Source organism: Lampris incognitus, chromosome 12, assembly GCF_029633865.1.
Source record: "Lampris incognitus isolate fLamInc1 chromosome 12, fLamInc1.hap2, whole genome shotgun sequence".
NCBI classification, from domain to species: Eukaryota; Metazoa; Chordata; class Actinopteri; order Lampriformes; family Lampridae; genus Lampris; species Lampris incognitus.
This window is the reverse complement of record NC_079222.1, coordinates 31,406,439-31,426,191: the sequence shown is the minus strand read 5'-3', so window position 1 is coordinate 31,426,191 and position 19,753 is coordinate 31,406,439. Positions and strand designations below refer to the sequence as shown.

At 44.9% G+C, this 19,753-nt stretch overlaps 1 protein-coding gene across 1 annotated transcript in view; it reads right to left on the bottom strand.

Annotated features, from left to right (window-relative positions):
- Positions 1–5,747: 5,747 nt before the first annotated feature.
- sh2d3ca (SH2 domain containing 3Ca) overlaps positions 5,748–19,753 on the bottom strand; it is a 49,918-nt gene continuing 35,912 nt past the window's right edge. Inside the window, exons 3-13 of the mRNA XM_056290455.1 lie at positions 15,843–15,992; positions 14,944–15,211; positions 13,501–13,522; positions 13,267–13,394; positions 12,141–12,519; positions 10,830–10,959; positions 10,569–10,684; positions 9,920–10,091; positions 8,728–8,839; positions 8,125–8,331; positions 5,748–6,012 (exon numbers count right to left, since the gene is read on the bottom strand). Of these exons, the coding sequence (XP_056146430.1) occupies positions 5,837–6,012; positions 8,125–8,331; positions 8,728–8,839; positions 9,920–10,091; positions 10,569–10,684; positions 10,830–10,959; positions 12,141–12,519; positions 13,267–13,394; positions 13,501–13,522; positions 14,944–15,211; positions 15,843–15,992 (1,860 nt within the window). The 3' untranslated portion in view covers positions 5,748–5,836. The remainder of the gene's footprint in view (positions 6,013–8,124; positions 8,332–8,727; positions 8,840–9,919; positions 10,092–10,568; positions 10,685–10,829; positions 10,960–12,140; positions 12,520–13,266; positions 13,395–13,500; positions 13,523–14,943; positions 15,212–15,842; positions 15,993–19,753) is intronic.

The following is a 19,753-nucleotide window of genomic DNA, read 5'->3' as shown; positions in this document are numbered from 1 at the left end:
CACGTGTGGAGGTATGGAGATGTTTAGGAGAGATGGCAGTGGGGTTTCTAACTAGATTATTTAACACAATCTTGGAAAGTGAGAGGATGCCTGAGGAGTGGAGAAGAAGCATACTGGTACCGATTTTCAAGAATAAGGGTGATGTGCAAAACTGGTATGAAGTTGATCAGCCACAGCATGAAGATATGGGAAAGAGTAATAGAAGCTAGGTTAAGAGGAGAGGTGATGATTAGAGAGCAGCAGTATGGGTTCATGCCAGGAAATAGCACCACAGATGTGATGTTTACTTTGAGAATGTTGATGGAGAAGTCTAGAGAAGGCCAGAAGGAGTTACATTGTGTCTTTGCGGATTTAGAGAAAGCATATGACAGAGTGCCGAGAGAGGAGGTGTGGTATTGTGTGAGGAAGTTGGGAGTGGTAGAGAAGTATGTAGGAGTGGTGCAGGATATGTATGAGGGCGGTGTGACAGCGGTGAGGTGTGTGGTTGGAATGACAGATGGGTTTCAAGGTGGAGGTGGAGTTACACGAAGAATTGGTTCTGAGCCCGCTCTTGTTTGCAGTGGTGATGGACAGGTTGACGGAGGAGATCGGGCAGGAGTCTCCCTGGACTATGATGCTCACGGATTACATTGTGATCTGTAGCGAGAGTAGGGTGCAGGTTGAGGAGAGTCTGGGGAGGTGGAGGTATACCTATGCGTGAAGGAGAGGGAGGACAGCGGAATGGTGAGGATGGAAGGAGTAGCGGTGACGGAGGTGGATGAGTTTAATACTTGGGGTCAACTGTTCAAATAACAGGGAGTGTGGTAGAGAGGTGAGGAAGAGGATGCAGGAAGGGTGGAGTGGGTGGAGAAGAGTGATTTACAACATAAGGGTACCAGCACGACTGGGTTTTCACTCCTACCTAAAACGACCATGGGCGGTCAAAATGACGGCCGGTTTTTAAACTCTATATTCTGTCAAGGTAAATACCCAATTGAGATATTAATGCATTGCATAATGTTAGTATGTCTGTTAGGAAACGACTGACACCAAAATTAATGTTTTAACAACTATAATACTATTTTTAATCAATTTCAACTTCAGACGGACATGGTTGAACTTGAATAGCAAAATTGAAAAAGTGAAAATATTACCGAAAAACAAAACGGGGAAAAATATTGCTAATCTAACAAACGTAACAAGGCCTATAAAACATGACATGTAAAAAAAAAAAAAAAAAACTGAAAACAAATATTGAAACCGTCCCAAACTACGACCTGAAATTAAAAACTACTAGAACGACCGTGGGCCGTCAAAATGACCGCCACAGTTTTAAGCTCTATATCCTGTCAATATAAATACCCTGTTGAGATATGAATGCATTACATATGTTAGCATGTCTGTTAAGAAACGACTGACACCAAAATTAACATTTTAACACCTTTAATACTCTGTTTAAACAATCTAAAATGGCCGCTGTCCAACGCCTGTAAATACTGCAGCGCCTCGGCGGTAGTCCTGGCGCGCCTGTAACGGCGTCTGTACCCAGACATGTTGGACATAATCACAAATCAAGTTTAGACCATTACTCTCCACTGGAGGGCGCTAGTGTGTTTCTAGGACAGAGCGATGAACGTCGCGAAGGAAATGACGCGACCAGCACACGTCACAAATAGTGACAAGACGCGCACGATCACGCGCAAATTACGTGCGGTCATTTTGACCGCTCATGGTCGTTTTACGTAGATCTCATCATAACTTCTTTTTTGGTGTGCAATTGATCTAAAACTCATTTTAATGCAAATATGTGCAATTTTAGGAGCAGCAGGTCAGTTCAGGTTGGAGACAAAGCAAGAGAGGACAGATTGAGAGGGTTTGGACATGTGTGGAGGAGAGATGCTGGGTACATTGGGAGAAGGATGCTGAATATGGAGCTGCCAGGGAAGAGGAAAAGAGGAGGTTTATGGATGTGGTGAGGGAGGACATGCAGGTGGCTGGTGTGACAGAGGAAGACGCAGAGGACAGGAAGAGATGGAAGCAGATGGTCCGCTGTGGCGCCCCCTAACGGGAGCAGCCGAAAGTAGTTGTAGTAGTAGATTTTGGTAACTTTTAGAGTCCGTTCAGATGAACTCTCAGATTGCATCCACTATGTGAGTTGTAATCATATCTATGCAGTCGAATCTGGACAAGTAATAAAACCCACTGAGACAAGCAAACATTTTATTTGAAAAAAAAAGAAAGAAGAGAGAATTGCTATGTACAGTACAAAAAAAAATCAGGTCAGTCACAAATCTGTATTTTTTTTTCCATTTTTTATCTCTGGTTCAATCCAGAATGTTTAAATTTATACAACAAGAGAATCCAGACATCATCATATTCCTGTACAGCATTCAAACAAAGACAAATAAGGACATTAACTCGTTATCATCATCATCATCATTCTCTTCATCATCAAGGTCCTCAGTGCCATGGCTGTCCTCCTCCTCATCATTTTCATCATTATTGTCACTGATCCCAAACCAGTAGGTATCCTCTTGATTACATACAAAAAGTGTGTGTGTGTGTGTGTGTGTGTGTGTGTGTAAAGCCTGACCAGAACTGGACCATAGTGGGAAGAAGTGAAGAGGAATTTGGTAACCGACTTCATAAACTGTGATCTTCACTTAGTTTCTAGTTGACCCTAATAATGTTAGAGTTGAGTTTAGTAACAGGGTGGCTCACCATGAGCTCAGTTTGAGAATATCTTTTATATATCACTGGCTTAGAGGGTCAGCTATCAGGGCCCTCATTAACTATCAGGTTAATGAGGGCCCCGACTTAGCTATCAGGGCCCTCATTAACTGTTGATCCGTCAATTATTTGACATGTCCAACCACGTTTTGTTCAGTGATCTGGGTAAGAAACAGGTAGAAGGGAGGAACTCTCAATAGGAGAAGGACATGTGGAGAGGGGAGGGATAATCCTCACATCGTCAACATATAACGTATAGTAAACGGGTGGCCCTCAGCCCTTCCAGTTGATTGGTTGAAGTGATTGCATAGATCTGAGAGTGGGTACCAGCCCTCCCAGGCCTACATATTCTACATACAGCATTGGTTTAACAATAAGCACTCAGCCACCGCGAAACACTAGAATTAACTAATCCTAAACTCCGCCCACCCTTGGTTACTGTTGCTATGTCCGTCATTTTACTACCCCCTCCCCGATACGACGTACAATTTAGCCAGCTACCGCAAGTTACTGATAGTTCCTGCAGAGAAACGTCTCTTTAAGGAGCTGACAGCAAGGCCTTCAGCAGGATTTTGAAGGATACTTACACAAGATGTAAGAATGAACGAATGGATCACTAATAACGGCGAAAGTAAGGGGACAATTTCAGGGCAAGTCATTCCACGAGCAACGTAAAAGGTAAAAGTGCCATCAGATGTCAGTAGAGGTTGAAGATGATGGCACCAGTCAGTATTTTGCTTATGTTCTGCCAGGTGAGTTTAATAAATGTCTTCTGCTAATTTGGTATGAGAAGTTGATTTCTGTTTTACAGAAGCAGCCTACTCCACGCCTGGTGCCAGGACTAATCTAGCCCTGGTACAGCCTAGCAAAGTCCAGCCACGGTCTATATTAGTCCCAGACTAGGTGAGCCAGAATGTGGCTAGCTTAGCTAATTCTTACCAAAATTAGTCAAAGAAGCCATTCTTCAGTTTTCTACCCTTTAGCTTCACTGCCAATTGCCAACAAGCCCCATCATATATATATGGTTGTGATAGTAATTACCCATCTGATAACATCCACAGTTTTTTTCTTTTGGATGTCTTCTCCCTCTTTTCTCCCAGTTGTACATGGTCAATTACCCCACTCTTCCGAGCTGTCCCGGTCGCTGCTCCACCCCCTCTGCCGATCCGGGGAGCGCTGCAGACTACCACATGCCTCCTCCCATACATGTGGAGTCGCCAGCCACTTCTTTTACCCCGGCAGTGAGGAGCTTCACCAGGGGGATGTAGCGCGTGGGAGGATCACGCTATTCCCCCCAGTTCCCCCTCCCCACCAACAGGTGCCCCGACTGACCAAGTGCAGCGACCAGGACACATACCCACATCCGGCTTCCCACCCGCAGACACGGCCAATTGTGTCTGTAGGGACGCCCGACCAAGCCGGAGGTAACACGGGGGTTCGAACCGGAGATCTCCGTGTTGGTAGGCAACGGAATAGACCGCCACGCTACCCGGACGCCTGTTCAGCCACATCTTTCAACCATATCAGATCTAGTGTTTCCTTGTTGACAAGTACGGTATGGGCTGGGCACAGTTTCCAGCAAAGCTGATGAGATGTTGGTGTTTTGCAGCAGCAGTTCAGCTGGGGCTGCAGCCCTGGGTACGAAGGGAAGAGCTTAGCACTGGTCAGTTAAAATGATTTAAATCACAGCTGGAATCATTCCAGCTCTATCGCTGATTACAGACATTTGAAACACACGGCATTCCCATGGCAGGGTTGTGATTCACTCTCTCTGATTTATAGTCCATTACAGGAAGTGATTCTTCAGATTGAAAGAGACCACTGACTTCTTTGTCTGATATAAAAACATATTATGTAAGCTCAGTTCTTGACTTGTAGGATCTTTTTTTAATTATTTTAACCATAAAACTGGTATCTGTCTATTCAAAGGTATGTTGTAAAGTTGTTATTTCACTTTGGTACCAAAGTCATAGTTTGTAACATGCATTAAACGCAAAAGTAGACCTAGCCAAGTCATGTCTGCCCCTGTATCGGTAATGTTTCCACACAATTCCCTCCACTTCCTGCTGTAGGAACTCAAAGGGACGTTTGAGATGATGTCTCCTTAGGTATCTCGTGAAGGTAAACTATTGCTTTAACTACTCTTAAAGATAATACATTCCAGCTCTTATCAACAGTGCCTTGGTGTCTCTTTTAGCTCTAGTTTGCTACAGTCGGTGACCAACTAATGCAAAACCATTAATATCGAAAGCACTAATCCAACTGTTTATAGCTACAACAGGAATTTCGCCTAGTCCTTTGAACGCTTTTCGAAACTCACAAGCCCTCATATTGAAGTTGCTGCATTATCGCCAGAAATATATACTTTTTTCAATTTTGTTCACTGTTTTAATACACTGCTGATATAGTTTAATAGGATTTAATGGGATTTGATGGATTGCTTGATATATATTTTCAATGAGCGTATAAACACGGTTTTCCATGATGGAATGGGCACGGACAGCTTTTCATGGATTTTTTTTCCGAGTAGGAACGTCGTTAACATTTGGATACACTTGCTCAGGACAAATAAATAGGACAAAAAAAGTCACGCGAAACCATAATGACACATACAAAAAAGTAGGAATGTACGCACACTCATACACACTCATACGCACCAACATGCGCAGACACAAACGCACACGAAACGGCATCTCGATACGCGCCATGTTGGATATCGTTGTCATTCCTGCTACAGTGTGTGACAGAGAAATGTGTGTGTTTTACCGTGGCAAGGCCAAGCAACCCACATCTGGTTGGCCCGCGGGGCACACCATACACATGTAATTGTCTGTAACTAGCTGAAGAGCTTATCACCCTTATCTCCTGTTTTCGCCTCTTCACCCCACGGATCCCATCTCTTTGTGCATTATTTGAAGTCCACGATGAGTGTGACACGCGAGACCCTTCTCCTCCTCCTCCTCCTCCTCCCCGCTGCCCCCATCCCTCATCGGACTGTTCCTTTCCGACCATCCGTGTTGACGCTGGACTCTCCCCCCATCATCCGCTACGACGCAATCAAGACCATGCCACGATGGATGGTGAGCGCAGATGTGGCGTTTCAGTCATGGCGGGTGACGGGCGAGGGCTATAGCTCGCTGTGGCGGACGGGGGGCTCAAGCTTGTGTGATAGAGCGGTGAGGACTTTGTCGAACTTCTCGTAACGCTCCGACTGACTCCCCTCGGAGCCACGGCTGCCCCACAGAAGACGCATCTGGAACTCGGTGTGAAAGACCTCCAGCACCTCGGCTCGCTCCTGGAATCCTGGAGAGGCCCACAGTCAGGACAGATGAGAGGAACAAGGGGGGAGTAAATGTATAGAGATGAGGAAAGGGAAAAGAAAATATGAGAATAGAGGTGGAGAGGGTAAGAGGAAATTGGAAGGAGGAAAGAGAAGAGGAAGAAGAAAAGGGAAGAGTTAATGTTGACGTGTTTAAGGAGCTGCAACACTTACTGAAACGTTCAAAGTCCGATTCAAGTACCGCTGAGACGTTAGCCTGTGACTTTACCATCCACAAAATACATTTCTTTTTTCTTTTTCTCCCCAATTTTATCCGGCCAACTACCCCACTCTTCCAAGCCATCCCGGTCACTGCTCCACCCCCTCTGCCAATCCAGGGAGGACTGCAGACTACCACATGTGGAGTCGCCAGCTGCTTCTTTTCACCTGACAGTGAGGAGTTTCACCAGGGGAACGTAGCGCGTGGGAGGATCACGCTATTCCCCACCCAAACAAGTGCCCCAACCGACCAGAGGAGGCGCTAGTGCAGCGACCAGGACACATACCCACATCCGGCTTCCCACCCACAGAAACGGCCAATTGTGTCTGTAGGGACGCCCGACCAAGCCGGAGGTAACACGGGGGTTCGAACTGGCGATCCCCGTGTTGGTAGGCAACGGAATACACCACTACGCTACCTGGATAAGATATTTTTCTATCCAATCTTAAAATTTGCTGATTCAAATTGGTAAGCCCCTCTTTTTAAGAATGAGAAGGTGGATAAAATAAATCTAGCAAGATAAGTCCGTCAGTACTCTAAATCAAACTACAGATATCTTTTTTTCATATCCATCCATCCACCCATCCATCCATCCATCCATTATCCAAACCGCGTATCCTGCTCTCAGGGTCGCATGATGCTGGAGCCTATCCCAGCAGTCATTGGGCGGCAGGCGGAGAGACACCCTGGACAGGCCGCCAGGCCATCACAGGACCCACACACACACATTTATACCTAGGGACAATTTAGTACAGCCGAGTCACCTGACCTACGTGTCTTTGGACTGTGGGAGGAAACTGGAGCCCCCGGAGGAAACCCACGCAGACACAGGGAGAACATGCAACTCCACACAGAGGACGACCTGGGATGACCCCTAAGGTTGGACTACCCCGGGACTCGAACCCAGGGCCGTCTTGCTGTGAGGCGACTGCGCTAACCACTGCACCACCGTGCTGCCCCTCTTTTCATATATCTGTTAAAATCTCTCATCCAAGCTTAAAGCACTGAGGATTAACAGAGCTTGACAAGCGAATGAAATAAACATACAGGTTGGTCTACAGTGGCTGGTAAACGTCTCAGAAGGCATGGATTAGTTACACTGGTCAATAGAAGAGTATGGTGGCAAACACAGAGCTGATCTCATATTTATTGACACGCTGTTCAGCGCAGCACTAATGGCCTCCGACTGGTAACCAATAGGGACTTATTAAGAATCAATATAGTCAAACAAAAACCACCACAAACAACTGCCCACACAAACACAGACAATGACATACAATGACTAACACACAAACACACACACAAAAATCATTACTTCAGATCAATGTTGTTTATACACTATTATCGAACACAGCCGTGATGAAATTAACACCAAAACTGAAGCAGCCTGAGATGCAACACAATACCCACATGAGCACAACACAATACCCACATGAGCACAACAGGCCGAACAACAAAACCACCGCTGTAGTTTAGAAAACAAAAAGCATTTCTTGTTCAGTCGTTTATGGTGTGAAATTGTGAAAGATAAAAAACACAGTGAGTTCAAAATGTACAGCAATGCCGTCGTCGCAACAATATATTGACTTCTTATCTAAAAGACGAACTCAATTAAAAAAACTGGAGGGAAGAGTGCATCAGAATAGCAGTAAAATAACAGAAAAAAAGCAAGCTGGACTACATTAAAATAAAACATAGCTTTGGTTGAAATTCAACAATAAGATTAACATGGTGAGGAAAAAAGCTACTGTCCTTCACAGATCTCCCTAAACGGTACATAACATTTCAGCATCGGACACGCGTCTGTAATCTCTGTCAGAAAGACAAATGCCATCTTCTTTACCCTCACAAAAAAAACCCCAAAACTTAACACTACCTTGTAGTTTGGTCTCAACGTTGGCTCTGTAGATCCCCCCGTGATGTGCAATGGTCCGAGCGGCCTCTAGGTGGCACATGACTACGTCCACTCCTGCCTCCACGCTCTCCCAAGGCTCAAGCCCCTCCCCAAGTGCAACGCCACGCTCCAATAACGAGAGGACAGGAACGACATGGGGGAAAGACGTGCTGGACAAGACACTGCTCTCTGGAAGCACACAAGACAAATGTATCAGAGATACAAATACACACCCGCAACTCATCTTTAAACACACTTTTGTCACATTTGCACCTCATGCAAAGTGCACAAGCACATCTATATATCCATATATCTATACATATCTATATATGTGTGTGTGTGTGTGTGTGTAGTTGTGCAGAGAAAAAACACATAAATAATTGATACATATAATATAAATAATTTTCCTCTGCGCAGATATATATATATGTATGTAGTTGCGCAGAGAAAAGACACATAGAAATAATTGGCCTACATGCAAATAAATTTGAATTGATCATGTCTACCCCTTTGTGTTGCAAAAACTAAACAAAACAAGAAAAAGAGTTCTATTAACTTTTGTGCAACAAGGTCAGACAGGGTTACCTTTGCCATCATTTAAGTTCTTCATAAAAGGTTTGAGTTTCTTCTCGTAAAGGATGGCACCCTCGGTGTGTCTCTGGCGTAACGTCACCCAAGTCTGCTCCAAACGAGAGATCTGAGAAAGAGAGAGAGAGAGGAAACGACATGGGGAACGGGGTGATGGTGGAACAAGATGAGGAGGGGCACAAAATAGGAGACTTCACCCTCTATCGCTGAGGAGGCGCTCCCCTCCTCTGTGCTGAGGAGAGCGGAGCATCATTCATGCGACACCCTCTCAGTGTGTCTTTGTGTGCTTTGACATGTTGAGAATGACACTTGCATGAAAGGTGCATTCACTCTCACGTGCAGATAAACACACAAAAGAAATGAAAAAAAGTCGACGTGAAGTGCAGTAAAAGCTCACCGTTGGTAGAAACAGAGGACGGGAATTAAATCCAAGATTTTGTTGAAACTATTCACTATTTTCAGCACAAAACTGTGCATTTGGGAACACTACAATCTACGGTCTCAGGAAATGCCTTTAATTTTTTTTTTTTTTGCGGCTTTCCCCCCCTTTTTTTTCTCCCCAATTGTATCCGTCCAATTACCCCACTCTTCCGAGCTGTACCGGTCGCTGCTCCACCCCCTCCGCTGATCCAGGGAGGGCTGCAGACTACCACATGCCTTCTCCCATACATGTGGAGTCACCAGCTGTTTCTTTTCACCTGACAGCGAGCAGTTTCACCAGGGGGACTTAGCGCATGGGAGGATCACGCTATTCCCCCCAGTTCCCCCTCCCCCCCCAACAGTGCGCCCCGACCGACCAGAGGAGGCGCTAGTGCAGCGACCAGGACACATACCCACATCCGCCTTCCTACCCGCAGACACGGCCAATTGTGTCTGTAGGGACGCCCGACCAAGCCGAGGTAACACGAGGATTCGAACCGGCGACCCCTGTGTTGGTAGGCAACGGAATAGACCGCCACGCTACCCAGACACCCATCATTTTTAAGAGCATAAGAATCAGTCATTCTTTGATGTAAATATCAGTCATATTTTGGTGTCCCAAAAATATACGTATTTGGTTGTTTCAGAGGTCTGTCAGGGGTGTTTCTCTGTTTAGGTGTCGACCCCCAAACAAATAAACAAATAAGAACCACCTAGAACAATACCCTGGAGTGCATGGTGAAAAGGTGCTTCTATCTCCCTCGCTTACCTGCGGTAGCTCCAGAGCTCTCATCACGGCAGCGAAGCCAAACATGTTGCCCAGGTTACTCTTGAGCTCTGCAGCTAACTGGATGGTTTTATGGAGCAGGGCCGCCCGCTCCTCCGTGCTCCCCGTGCAGCCAAGCAGGTCCACGGCCATCATGATAGACATGGTGTAGAACCTGGGCAGAGAAACATTATGGACCGGCACGCAACATGTGCAGACACTTGTTAGTGATAAAGGATTCTAGGTCACATTAGAACAGAAGACACACATAATCAGTATGGTAATATCAAATGAATTCAGCGTAATTCTACTTTAAGGTACTGATGGCTTACATATCCTCAAATTTATTCTGTTCAATAATTTTACTAAGGATTTCAGTAGAGAAGCTTTTGAATTTAGGAACAGAAGGACGAAAAGTAACTGAGGGTGAAGAGGTGAGAAAAAGATGGGCAAATGAAGGAAAGGATGAAAAAAAGACAGGGGAGCTGTGGGTTGAATGAAAGAGCAGGGATAGTGGATACGGAGAGGAAGACAAGAGATTAAGGCTAAATCGATGAATGTGTGAAAGATGTAATAAGGAAATCTGTGAATGTGGTAGCAGTAGTAGTAGTAGTAGCACTAGTAGTAGTAGTGTATTTATGTATGAGTGTACCTCTCCAGCAGGTCTAGTCTCAGTTGGTGCCCATGTGGAAGTGTTAGTAACTCCAAACCTGAGGACACTCCCATCATCCTTTGCACTTCAGAAGTTACACCCAGTATCCTTGCAACCTGAACAAATATGTGAAGCAAGAAATAAAGAGTGTCAGTGTATGCCAGTTTATACACACACATACATATATATATATATATATATATATGGGTCTGTGTGTGTGTGTGTGTGTGTGTGTGTGTGTGTGTATGTGTGTGTTTGTACCGTGCAGTCCACCATGGTGATGTGTTTCGCTGCTGTTCTTGCGTCCACCTCAGCCAGCAGTTCCTTCACTCTCTTCAACACAGACATCTCCAGGGGCTTATTCTCTGCTGGCATCAGGCTAGACTTGTACCTACAGAGGAATTATTCAATCCCATTAGAAAACGTTATACAACAATAAACAGTAATAGAGATCATTAGATTACATTAACTTAAACATTATTCTAAACAAGTGCAATAACCCTAGCATACATTACAGGCTACACATGCAGAATGCTGAATAGACGGTGAGAAAATCAAACCTGTCTCTGGTAGCATTGGCTGTTCATATGCTAATGAAGTAGAGGTAGTTAGGCTTTTTGGCACACAGTGCAGGTAAAAAGAATCTCAGCAACAAATTAAAAAAAAATCACTGTGCATTTCATGAGTTTCGTTTGTTTATCAAACAATAATTACTAAAAAGCGAGCCATTTACAGTTGCGATATTAGCAAATTAAACTGTCTTTTTGTACACAAAAAATGCACTATGCTGGTACTAAGCTTGACAAATAGCTTGCATGACATCTGACCTTGTTAATTAGCAGCCATGTGAACTAGCTCGGGGTGTCAAGTCTGTTGCGTGGTTGCCACACAACACGTTACAATCAAAACCAGGAAGTTTGGACAGTTACAGTAAAATTTGTGCTAGTCAACACAAAATACTTTTTGTAACTAACCTGACACCCAATAAAATTTGGTCCAGTAGTCATGTCTAAAAAGATTCTCCCTCCCCCTCCTTTTCTTTTTTCCCCCCTCTCCGGCCAATTACCCCACTCTTCCGAGCCGTCCCGGTCACTACTCCACCCCCTCTGCTGACCCGGGGAGGACTGCAGACTACCACATGCCTCCTCCGATACATGTGGAGTCGCCGGCCGCTTCTTTTCACCTGACAGTGAGCAGTTTCACCAGGGGGACGTAGCATGTGGGAGGATCACGTTATTCCCCCTAGTCACCCCCCCCCCCATCAAGTGCCCCAACCGACCATAGGAGGCGCTAGTGCAGCAACCAGGACACATACCCACAGCCGGCTCCCCACCCGCAGACACGGCCAATTGTGTCTGTAGGGACGACTGACGAAGACGGAGTTAACACGGGGATTCAAACCGCCGATCCCGTGTTGGTAGGCAACGGAATAGACCGCTACACTACCCGGATGCTTGTCTAAAAAGATTTGACTAAACCTGCAAGGAAATCAAATAATAGTAGTTGCAGGGGGGGTTTTGCCTGTGTGTGTGTGTGTGTGCCTACAAGCATGCAAGAGCACATGACCAGTACCTAGATGGTCTAAACGAGGAGTTTGTCTCCATTTGCGGGGCGCTGAACACAGCCTCTCCTTCTTCCTCCCTTGGTCCATCTGCCCTTCCTTCTTCTACCCGCAATCGCTCCACGTAGCTTTTGGTCGGGGGCTTAGGAGGAACCCCAGGGGGGCAAGGTCTCAGGTCACAGTAGCTTCCTGCTGTTTCTGAGGGGTGCTGTTGCTGGGTGGGCTGATGGGTGGGTGAGGAGTGTGCCGAGTGAGAAGTGTGGGCAGGATGCTCTGGAGGGTTGTTGCAAGCCGAGGGACTGAGCTGCGGGTCGCTCGAACGCCGCATCACAGGAGACGGTGGGATGACGGCGAGGACTCGCCCACCTGAATGAGTTCTGTGTCTGGTGACTGGAGAGAGGGAGGGAAAGAAAAGACACACAGGAGACAACTTTTTAAAAAATCATCTCAATTCTTACCATATGTACAAAATCCTCTGTAATTTCTCATCTATCTATCTATCTATCTATCTATCTATCTATCTATCTATCTATCTATCTATCTATCTATCTATCTATCTATCTATCTATCTGTCTATCTGTCTATCTGTCTGTCTGTCTGTCTGTCATTCTATCTATCTATCTATCTATCTATCTATCTATCTATCTATCTATCTATCTATCTATCTATCTATCTATCTATCTATCTATCTATCTATCTATCTATCTATCTATCTATCTATCTATCTATCTATCTACCTACCTATTGATAAAGATATAGGGATATGAATATAGACATTTGGTGTGTATGTGTGTGTGTGTGTGTGAGAGAGAGAGAGAGCGAGAGAGACAGAGAGAGTGTGTGTGCGAGTGCGTGCGCGTGTGTGTGTGAGTGGGAGAGTGTGTGTAAGAGTGTCTGCGTGTGTGTGTGAGTTTGAGAGTGTGACTGGGAGTATGTGTGTGTGTTTGTGAGTTTGAGAGTGTGTGAGAGGGTGTGTGTGTGTGTGTGTGGGTGTGAGTGGGAGAGTGTGTGTAAGAGTGTCTGTGTGTGTGTTAGAGTGTGTGTGTGAGTTTGAGAGTGTGTGAGAGAGAGTGTGTGTGTGTGTGTGTTTGTTTGAGTGTGTGTGTGTGTGTGTGTGTATACTGTTTTGATACTCACTAACACTATACGCAGGAGACAGTGGGGTTTCCCCTACAGGCGATAAGGGGCAGCGGTACTCTTGAATCTGGTCCATGCTCATAGCACAGTTCCTCATGGCATCTTTGTGGTGGTGGATGGTGGATGGGCTGCAAACACAACATATCCACAACTTTAATTACCTGACTTCCCCTCTGGATGTGAAAGCTATCAAAGCTGCAAAGGGGGGAGCTTGACAAGGCGGTGCAGTTCAGCGTGTCACATGTGTCTGTTTTAGATGACAGGAACGGGGGGTGGTTAAGAATATAAAAATCAACACATGACTACATTGCAGAAGTCAATGTAAGTCATTCTGATTTGCAAGTGTGTGCTCAACACGTTTCCTACAAAGGGATGCAGAAATACCTCCGTACGTTCTCGTGTTTGTATTCAATGTGCCGTCTCTGGCAAGACTGAAGAGCAGGAGCAGAGAAAATATACCACAAAATGATGAGCAGGTTTCACTGCCACTCAAAAGTGTTGACTCGAGACACAATGTAGGTGCACGATACCTCGGTACCGCAACAAACCAATAGCATAATTTTGGTCTTTAGATCCCATCCATCCATCCATCCATTATCCAAGCCGCTTATCCGAATTCTGGTCGCGGGGAGGCCGGAGCCTATCCCAGCAGTCATTGGGCGGCAGGCAGCAGGGAGACACCCTGGACAGGCTGCCAGTCCATCACAGGGCCGACACACACACATTCACACCTAGGGACAATATAGTACGGCCACGTTACCTGACCTACATGTCTTTGGACTGCGGGAGGGAACCGGAGCACCCGGAGGAAACCCCCACAGACACGGGGAGAACATGCAAACTCCACACAGAGGATGACCCCAGATGGCCCCCCAGGTTGGACAACCCCGGGGCTCGAACCCAGGACCTTCTTGCTGTGAGGCGACCGCGCTAACCACTGCGCCACCGTGCCGCACCTTTAGATCCCAATGAAATGATAACGGTACCACTAAGGTTCCGGCCAAAAACCAATTATCCCAATTCAGCTCAGCTTGTGCTGTTTAACTAGTCTCGTCTAATCCAGAAAAAGAGACTAGCCGAATAACTACACAACTTTGATGCAATCTATGGTTTAAAAAAGAATACATTTTTTCTGCTCCCTCTTCGTGGATACTTTACTTGTAAGCAGGGGAAGGTGTGACTGAGTGACCAAGTCGAAACTTCAAACTGCCAGCAAACGTTCACAGGGCTAATCACAAGGCTGAATGCTCATGGTATCCATGACGTGATGTGAATACAGGATTTAGTGACACACTTTAGGAGGTGGAGGGACTGGTTGGTGCTCAAAAACAACACTGGTGTCACACACACACAACCTGCAGTTGGGCACAGGTTCCGGCTCTGGTGTTGGTACCACTGATGTTTCAACTGGACTGGGGCTGTCTGGATCACTGATCGCACATACAACAGAGAGCAGCAATGGCAGGACTTATAAGAAAAAAAATCATGACAAATATGATACAAAACTGCAAGATGTGAAAATCATGATTTCATAATGGGCTGCTGAAGATGTTGTTATCTCTCACAAAAGAGTTAATGCACAAGCACGTGTGCTCACACACACACACACACACACACACACACACACACACACACACACAGGTATGCACACGGTCCAAACTCTTCACCTGTGAGGTATCATCTTCTCCGTGGTCAGCCCATCGGTCATGGTAACGCTCCTCCTCTTGATGTAAGCTCCTCTCTGACTGGATGGTGAGTAAGCTGAACCTTGCTTGTTACTGGACAGGGAGAAGGTCGCTTCCAGGTAGCGCAGGGGGAGAGTCCTGCTGATTGGACAGTAAATATGGGCCCCGCTGGGCTGGGAGACATGTCGGCGCTGGCCCACATAGAACCGCACAAGTTCTTGCACTGAGTCAAAACTGTCAGTCTCCAAAACATACTGCACCTGCGGACGGGTGAAAATTGAAATTAAGTGATTTGGTGACATAAAAACCTTGAAATAGCCATTATATAGTGTATATATATACATACACACACACATACTATGTAATGGCTATTCAAGGTTATATATATATACCTGTATATACTGTCTCATTAAGAATTCACTTGAATCGCTGAATTATTTTGCGCCTTATTTGTTGAGCACTTTTCCTACCATTGAGTGTTTCTTTTAACAAAGTTTTATATATATATAACAAATTATAAATAAATATAAATAACATAATAATAATAAATAATAAATTAGTAAGATAATATTTAAAATTAATACAAGCAATGAAAATGAAATAAATGAATTAATAAATAATAGAGAGAGAGAGAGAGAGAGAGAGAGAGAGAGAGAGAGAGAGAGAGAGGGAGAGAGAGGGAGAGAGAGAGAGAGCATTTTCCCCCCGAAACCGTCAATGGTGTTGTTATAAGTGCTCAACTCATGAGAAGCAGAATATCTGTATTGATATATATATATATATATATATAATTTCTACTCCTCACGGGTAAGCTGTGTACTGCTTGCTTGACAACGCTCAGTCTGATTATCATTTTAGTTGGGTAGGCAGAGGAATATGATGAGAAACTACCTTGGTGTCATTAGATTTGACCAGGACCTTGCTGATCTTGAAATGCAGCACCTCATGATCCCATCGGCAGGTCAGGACGTAATCGCCCACACTGGTCAAAGAATCACGCACTAGGAAATCTCCATTGCGCAACACCAGAGTCTCTGACACCTATAGAGGAAGAAGGTCAGATTTGATATGTGTTTCCAGAAGCTGTTATGGTGTCCCCCATGTCATCCAGCGGTCAACAGCGGGGGAAGATAGACAAGATAGGACACCCTTTCAGTACAAAGCACATGATGTGGTACACCATTCCTTTATTTTCATCAGTAAACATTGTTTATGACAAAATCATTGGATTGACAAGTTCAAATAAGGTGATTTATTTGCATGCTCTAGGATAAGTTAATTTAGCATCCGAACAGACATACAAGTGTCTCCCTTGCCAGAAACGAGAGAATGAAAGCTGCACCCGCTACCACAACATCAATACATTTATTTAGTGTGAACCAATAGCACTGCTGCGAAAAAACGAGGCTAAGTCAAAAATCAATCTCCCACTAAACCCCAGTGAAAGTGATTCAGGGCTCAACATAGTATAGCCTCTGTAATCCCGTCACTAGAGATAAAAGTTTGATCGCTCCGATAGAGAGCTCACACATACTGACTGGGCAACTGTGTGATAAAACAGACAAACTATCTGAAACTGATAACCATATTCTCTTATGCTCCCTGTTGACGGGCTGCAAATGAACTGTGAAGGTGTAAAGGCTTACGTCACACATGTCAGTGGTTATAACACGGACACAAGCCACTTATAACCTGATACCGTGCAAAAATATCTGTAAAATTGTATATCACAAGTAGGGGGCGATATAGTGTAAAGCCTATGAACTAGTCTTCAGATGGAGCTAAGAGCAAGGTGCTGCTGCTTCTGAGCAGAGAGAGAGAGAGAAAGAAAGAAAGAAAGAAAGAAAGAAAGAAAGAAAGAAAGAAAGAAAGAAAGAAAGAAAGAAAGAAAGAAAGAGAAGAAAAAGAAAGAGAGAAATAAATACAGAAAGAAAAATAAAAGATAGAAAGAGATAAAGAAAGAAAAGAGAAATAGAGAGAATGGCAGAAAGAAAAGAAAAAGACAGAGATAAAGAAAAAGAAAGATATTTGACTTTTTAAAAAACAACTTTAATACAATGTAACACAGAAAGAAAGAGAAAGAAAGAAAGACGGACAGAAAGCAAAAGAGAAAGATAGAGATAAAGAAAAAGAAAGAAAGCAAAAGAGAAAGATAGAGATAAAGAAAAAGAAAGTGAGAAAGCAAAAGAGAAAGAAAGAATGACAGAAAGAGAAAGAAAGAAAGAAAGAATAAGGAAGCTAATGCCCAGCTGCACTTCCCTCCATATGCTAAGTCTTCTTCTGAGACACATGGCAGGGTTCACGTGTCAGTGTAAAGCATTTCCAGGTCACATTTTAAGTGATGGCCTGGCAGCCTGTGCAGGGTGTCTCCCGCCTGCCGCCCAGTGACTGCTGGGATGGGCTCCAGCCTCCCGCCGCCCTGAGAGCAGGATAAGCGGTTTGGATAACGGATGGAGGCTGGATGGCTTTTAAGTGTATATTCAATGTAGGATAATGTACAGTGCTTTGCTGTCATTAATGCATTACTAATAACCTGTGGAGACACATTCTGATGCTAGCCTTACGATTCAAATGCTTCACTATGAGCAGCTTTTATTATTATTATTATTAATCTACTTTGGTCAAAATTAGAAATATTTCTGATCAGATGAGTACACAATGGTTTATTTATTATATCTTATTGGACAAGAAGGATAACATAAAATAAAGGGACGTCCACTATACTGACAGATAATCGCTACATGTGCTTTCACTTTTTTTTTTCCTGGGAATTTTATTTTAAAAATTATATTCCACTTAGTTGAATAGAGAATTTTTGTTCTTGCATTGCAGTCTGACCCACATCGGTGTATGCACTTTTTTTGTGGTACAGCCACGTACAAAGACATTTAGACTAGAACTGACATTTTCGCTTTTGACGGGATTGATCTTATGACATTTTGGTTACGCCAGCGGTCTCTGGTCAGCAGGCCCTCTTTCCTTTTCTAGAGAATCCAACAGGATGCAGATTCACAGGCACATTCAGTAAGTCTATGTGTTCATCTACTGTATTCGGTTGCTGGGCACACGTTTGTGTGCACATGTTTGCATGTGTGTGTGTTCCTATGTGCAGAGATGGGCAAACATACTTCATAATCTCACAACAAGATACAAATACATCTGTCAAATGCATCAAAATACACTACAAAATACTGGTACCAATATACTATATATATATATATATATCTCAAAACAATATGTAGCTTCTGGAGTGTGAGAATCTCTCTGAAGACCACTCCTGCAGAGGAAGGGTGCTTATACCCAGATAGCAAAACTGCTGTGACCCGGACCCGTCCCACACCTGACACTTTCATCCGGCCCACATACCGCGTGGAATGATGGCACTTGGGCAGTACGCTCCTGTTTGCCAGATCTGGGCCAGAACCAAGCCATAGCAATGCTGCATGTGCCACATATTTGCCAAAGGTGGCCCATGTTTGTTTGGTGATATTTGGGCCACATTCACCATTTACCACACGGGCCACTTCAGGGTCACATCCAGATTACACGTTGCCGAGAGCACCGCATCTTTGCCAAGAAAGTCCCACATTTGATTTGGCATATTTGGGCCACGTCTGCCTCACATCCATTTTGTCAGGGCCAGCAGGCCATCAGTGCCGCATCATTGCATGAAGTGGCCCACATCCGGATGCTATCTGGTATCAGTTTGTGTTGTGAACAAAGACTAAGATCACTGATCATGTGAACGTTTTTCATAAAAAAAAGGCCCTACGTTCTTTCAGACAACCACCTTCAGGGCTGTTATGTCCCGTTATGTGAGCGTGGTGGGGTCTGACGATGAAACAGTGAATGACGTAGTATAAGACGGCAATGAAGAGCACGTGTAGTACCTACTGTTAAGTTTTAGGCAACTGCTACCAATTCAATATAACCCCTTTCAGCATCCACAGCAAGCACACACACACACACACACACACACACACACACACACACACACACACACACACACACACACACACACACACACACACGTTGTAGCATTGGGCTGGTGTAGGTGGAGAGAGCTAGCTGCAGCATGTGGCTAGTTAGCAAGAGCCCCGAGATAGCTGGTTAGCTCAGTCGACAGACGAGAGGGGAATTTCCCCGCTGCTACTTTATTCTGTTGTACATACATCGACCATACAACGCCGGGTCTCCGCGGCACTATGTTCACCAATTATACGTGAAGAATAAAACATAAAAACCATAACCTGCACCCACTTGTTACGGGGAGAGTTCGTTCTTGTGGACGTCGGTCGCAGCAGCTGAGAACGGCGCTACTCTAGTGCGTCACAACAAAACAAAGAGGGAGAGCCACCTTGTGGCGCAATTTGGCATTGCATTTATATTTACCGGACTCTGACTGTGATAACGCACGCACGCTCGCACACAACATCAAGGTCACTCAATCAGTCAATCAAGTTACATTTTATATATCGCTTTTCTAGCTGCAACTGCCACTCAAAGCGCTTTACAATTAAATAATTTCTGACTTGGCTTCTGACTTGACTAACTATCTTCGCACTGTCACGATCACGGATGAATAGACTCGCTAGCCCTCGGCTATCGGGTCGGACCCTTTAGTCGACTGGTTAACGATGACGCCCGTGGTGCGGGAGATCCGGGTTCGCGTCCTGGCTGCGGCGGTTCCCGGGCTGCCCCCCCCCCCATTCGCCACGTTATTCTCATCATCAACATGACTTCAGTGGACAGGCTGTAGCTTGAAACAAGTCCACCCCTCTTTGATCTCACGTCTGATCTCT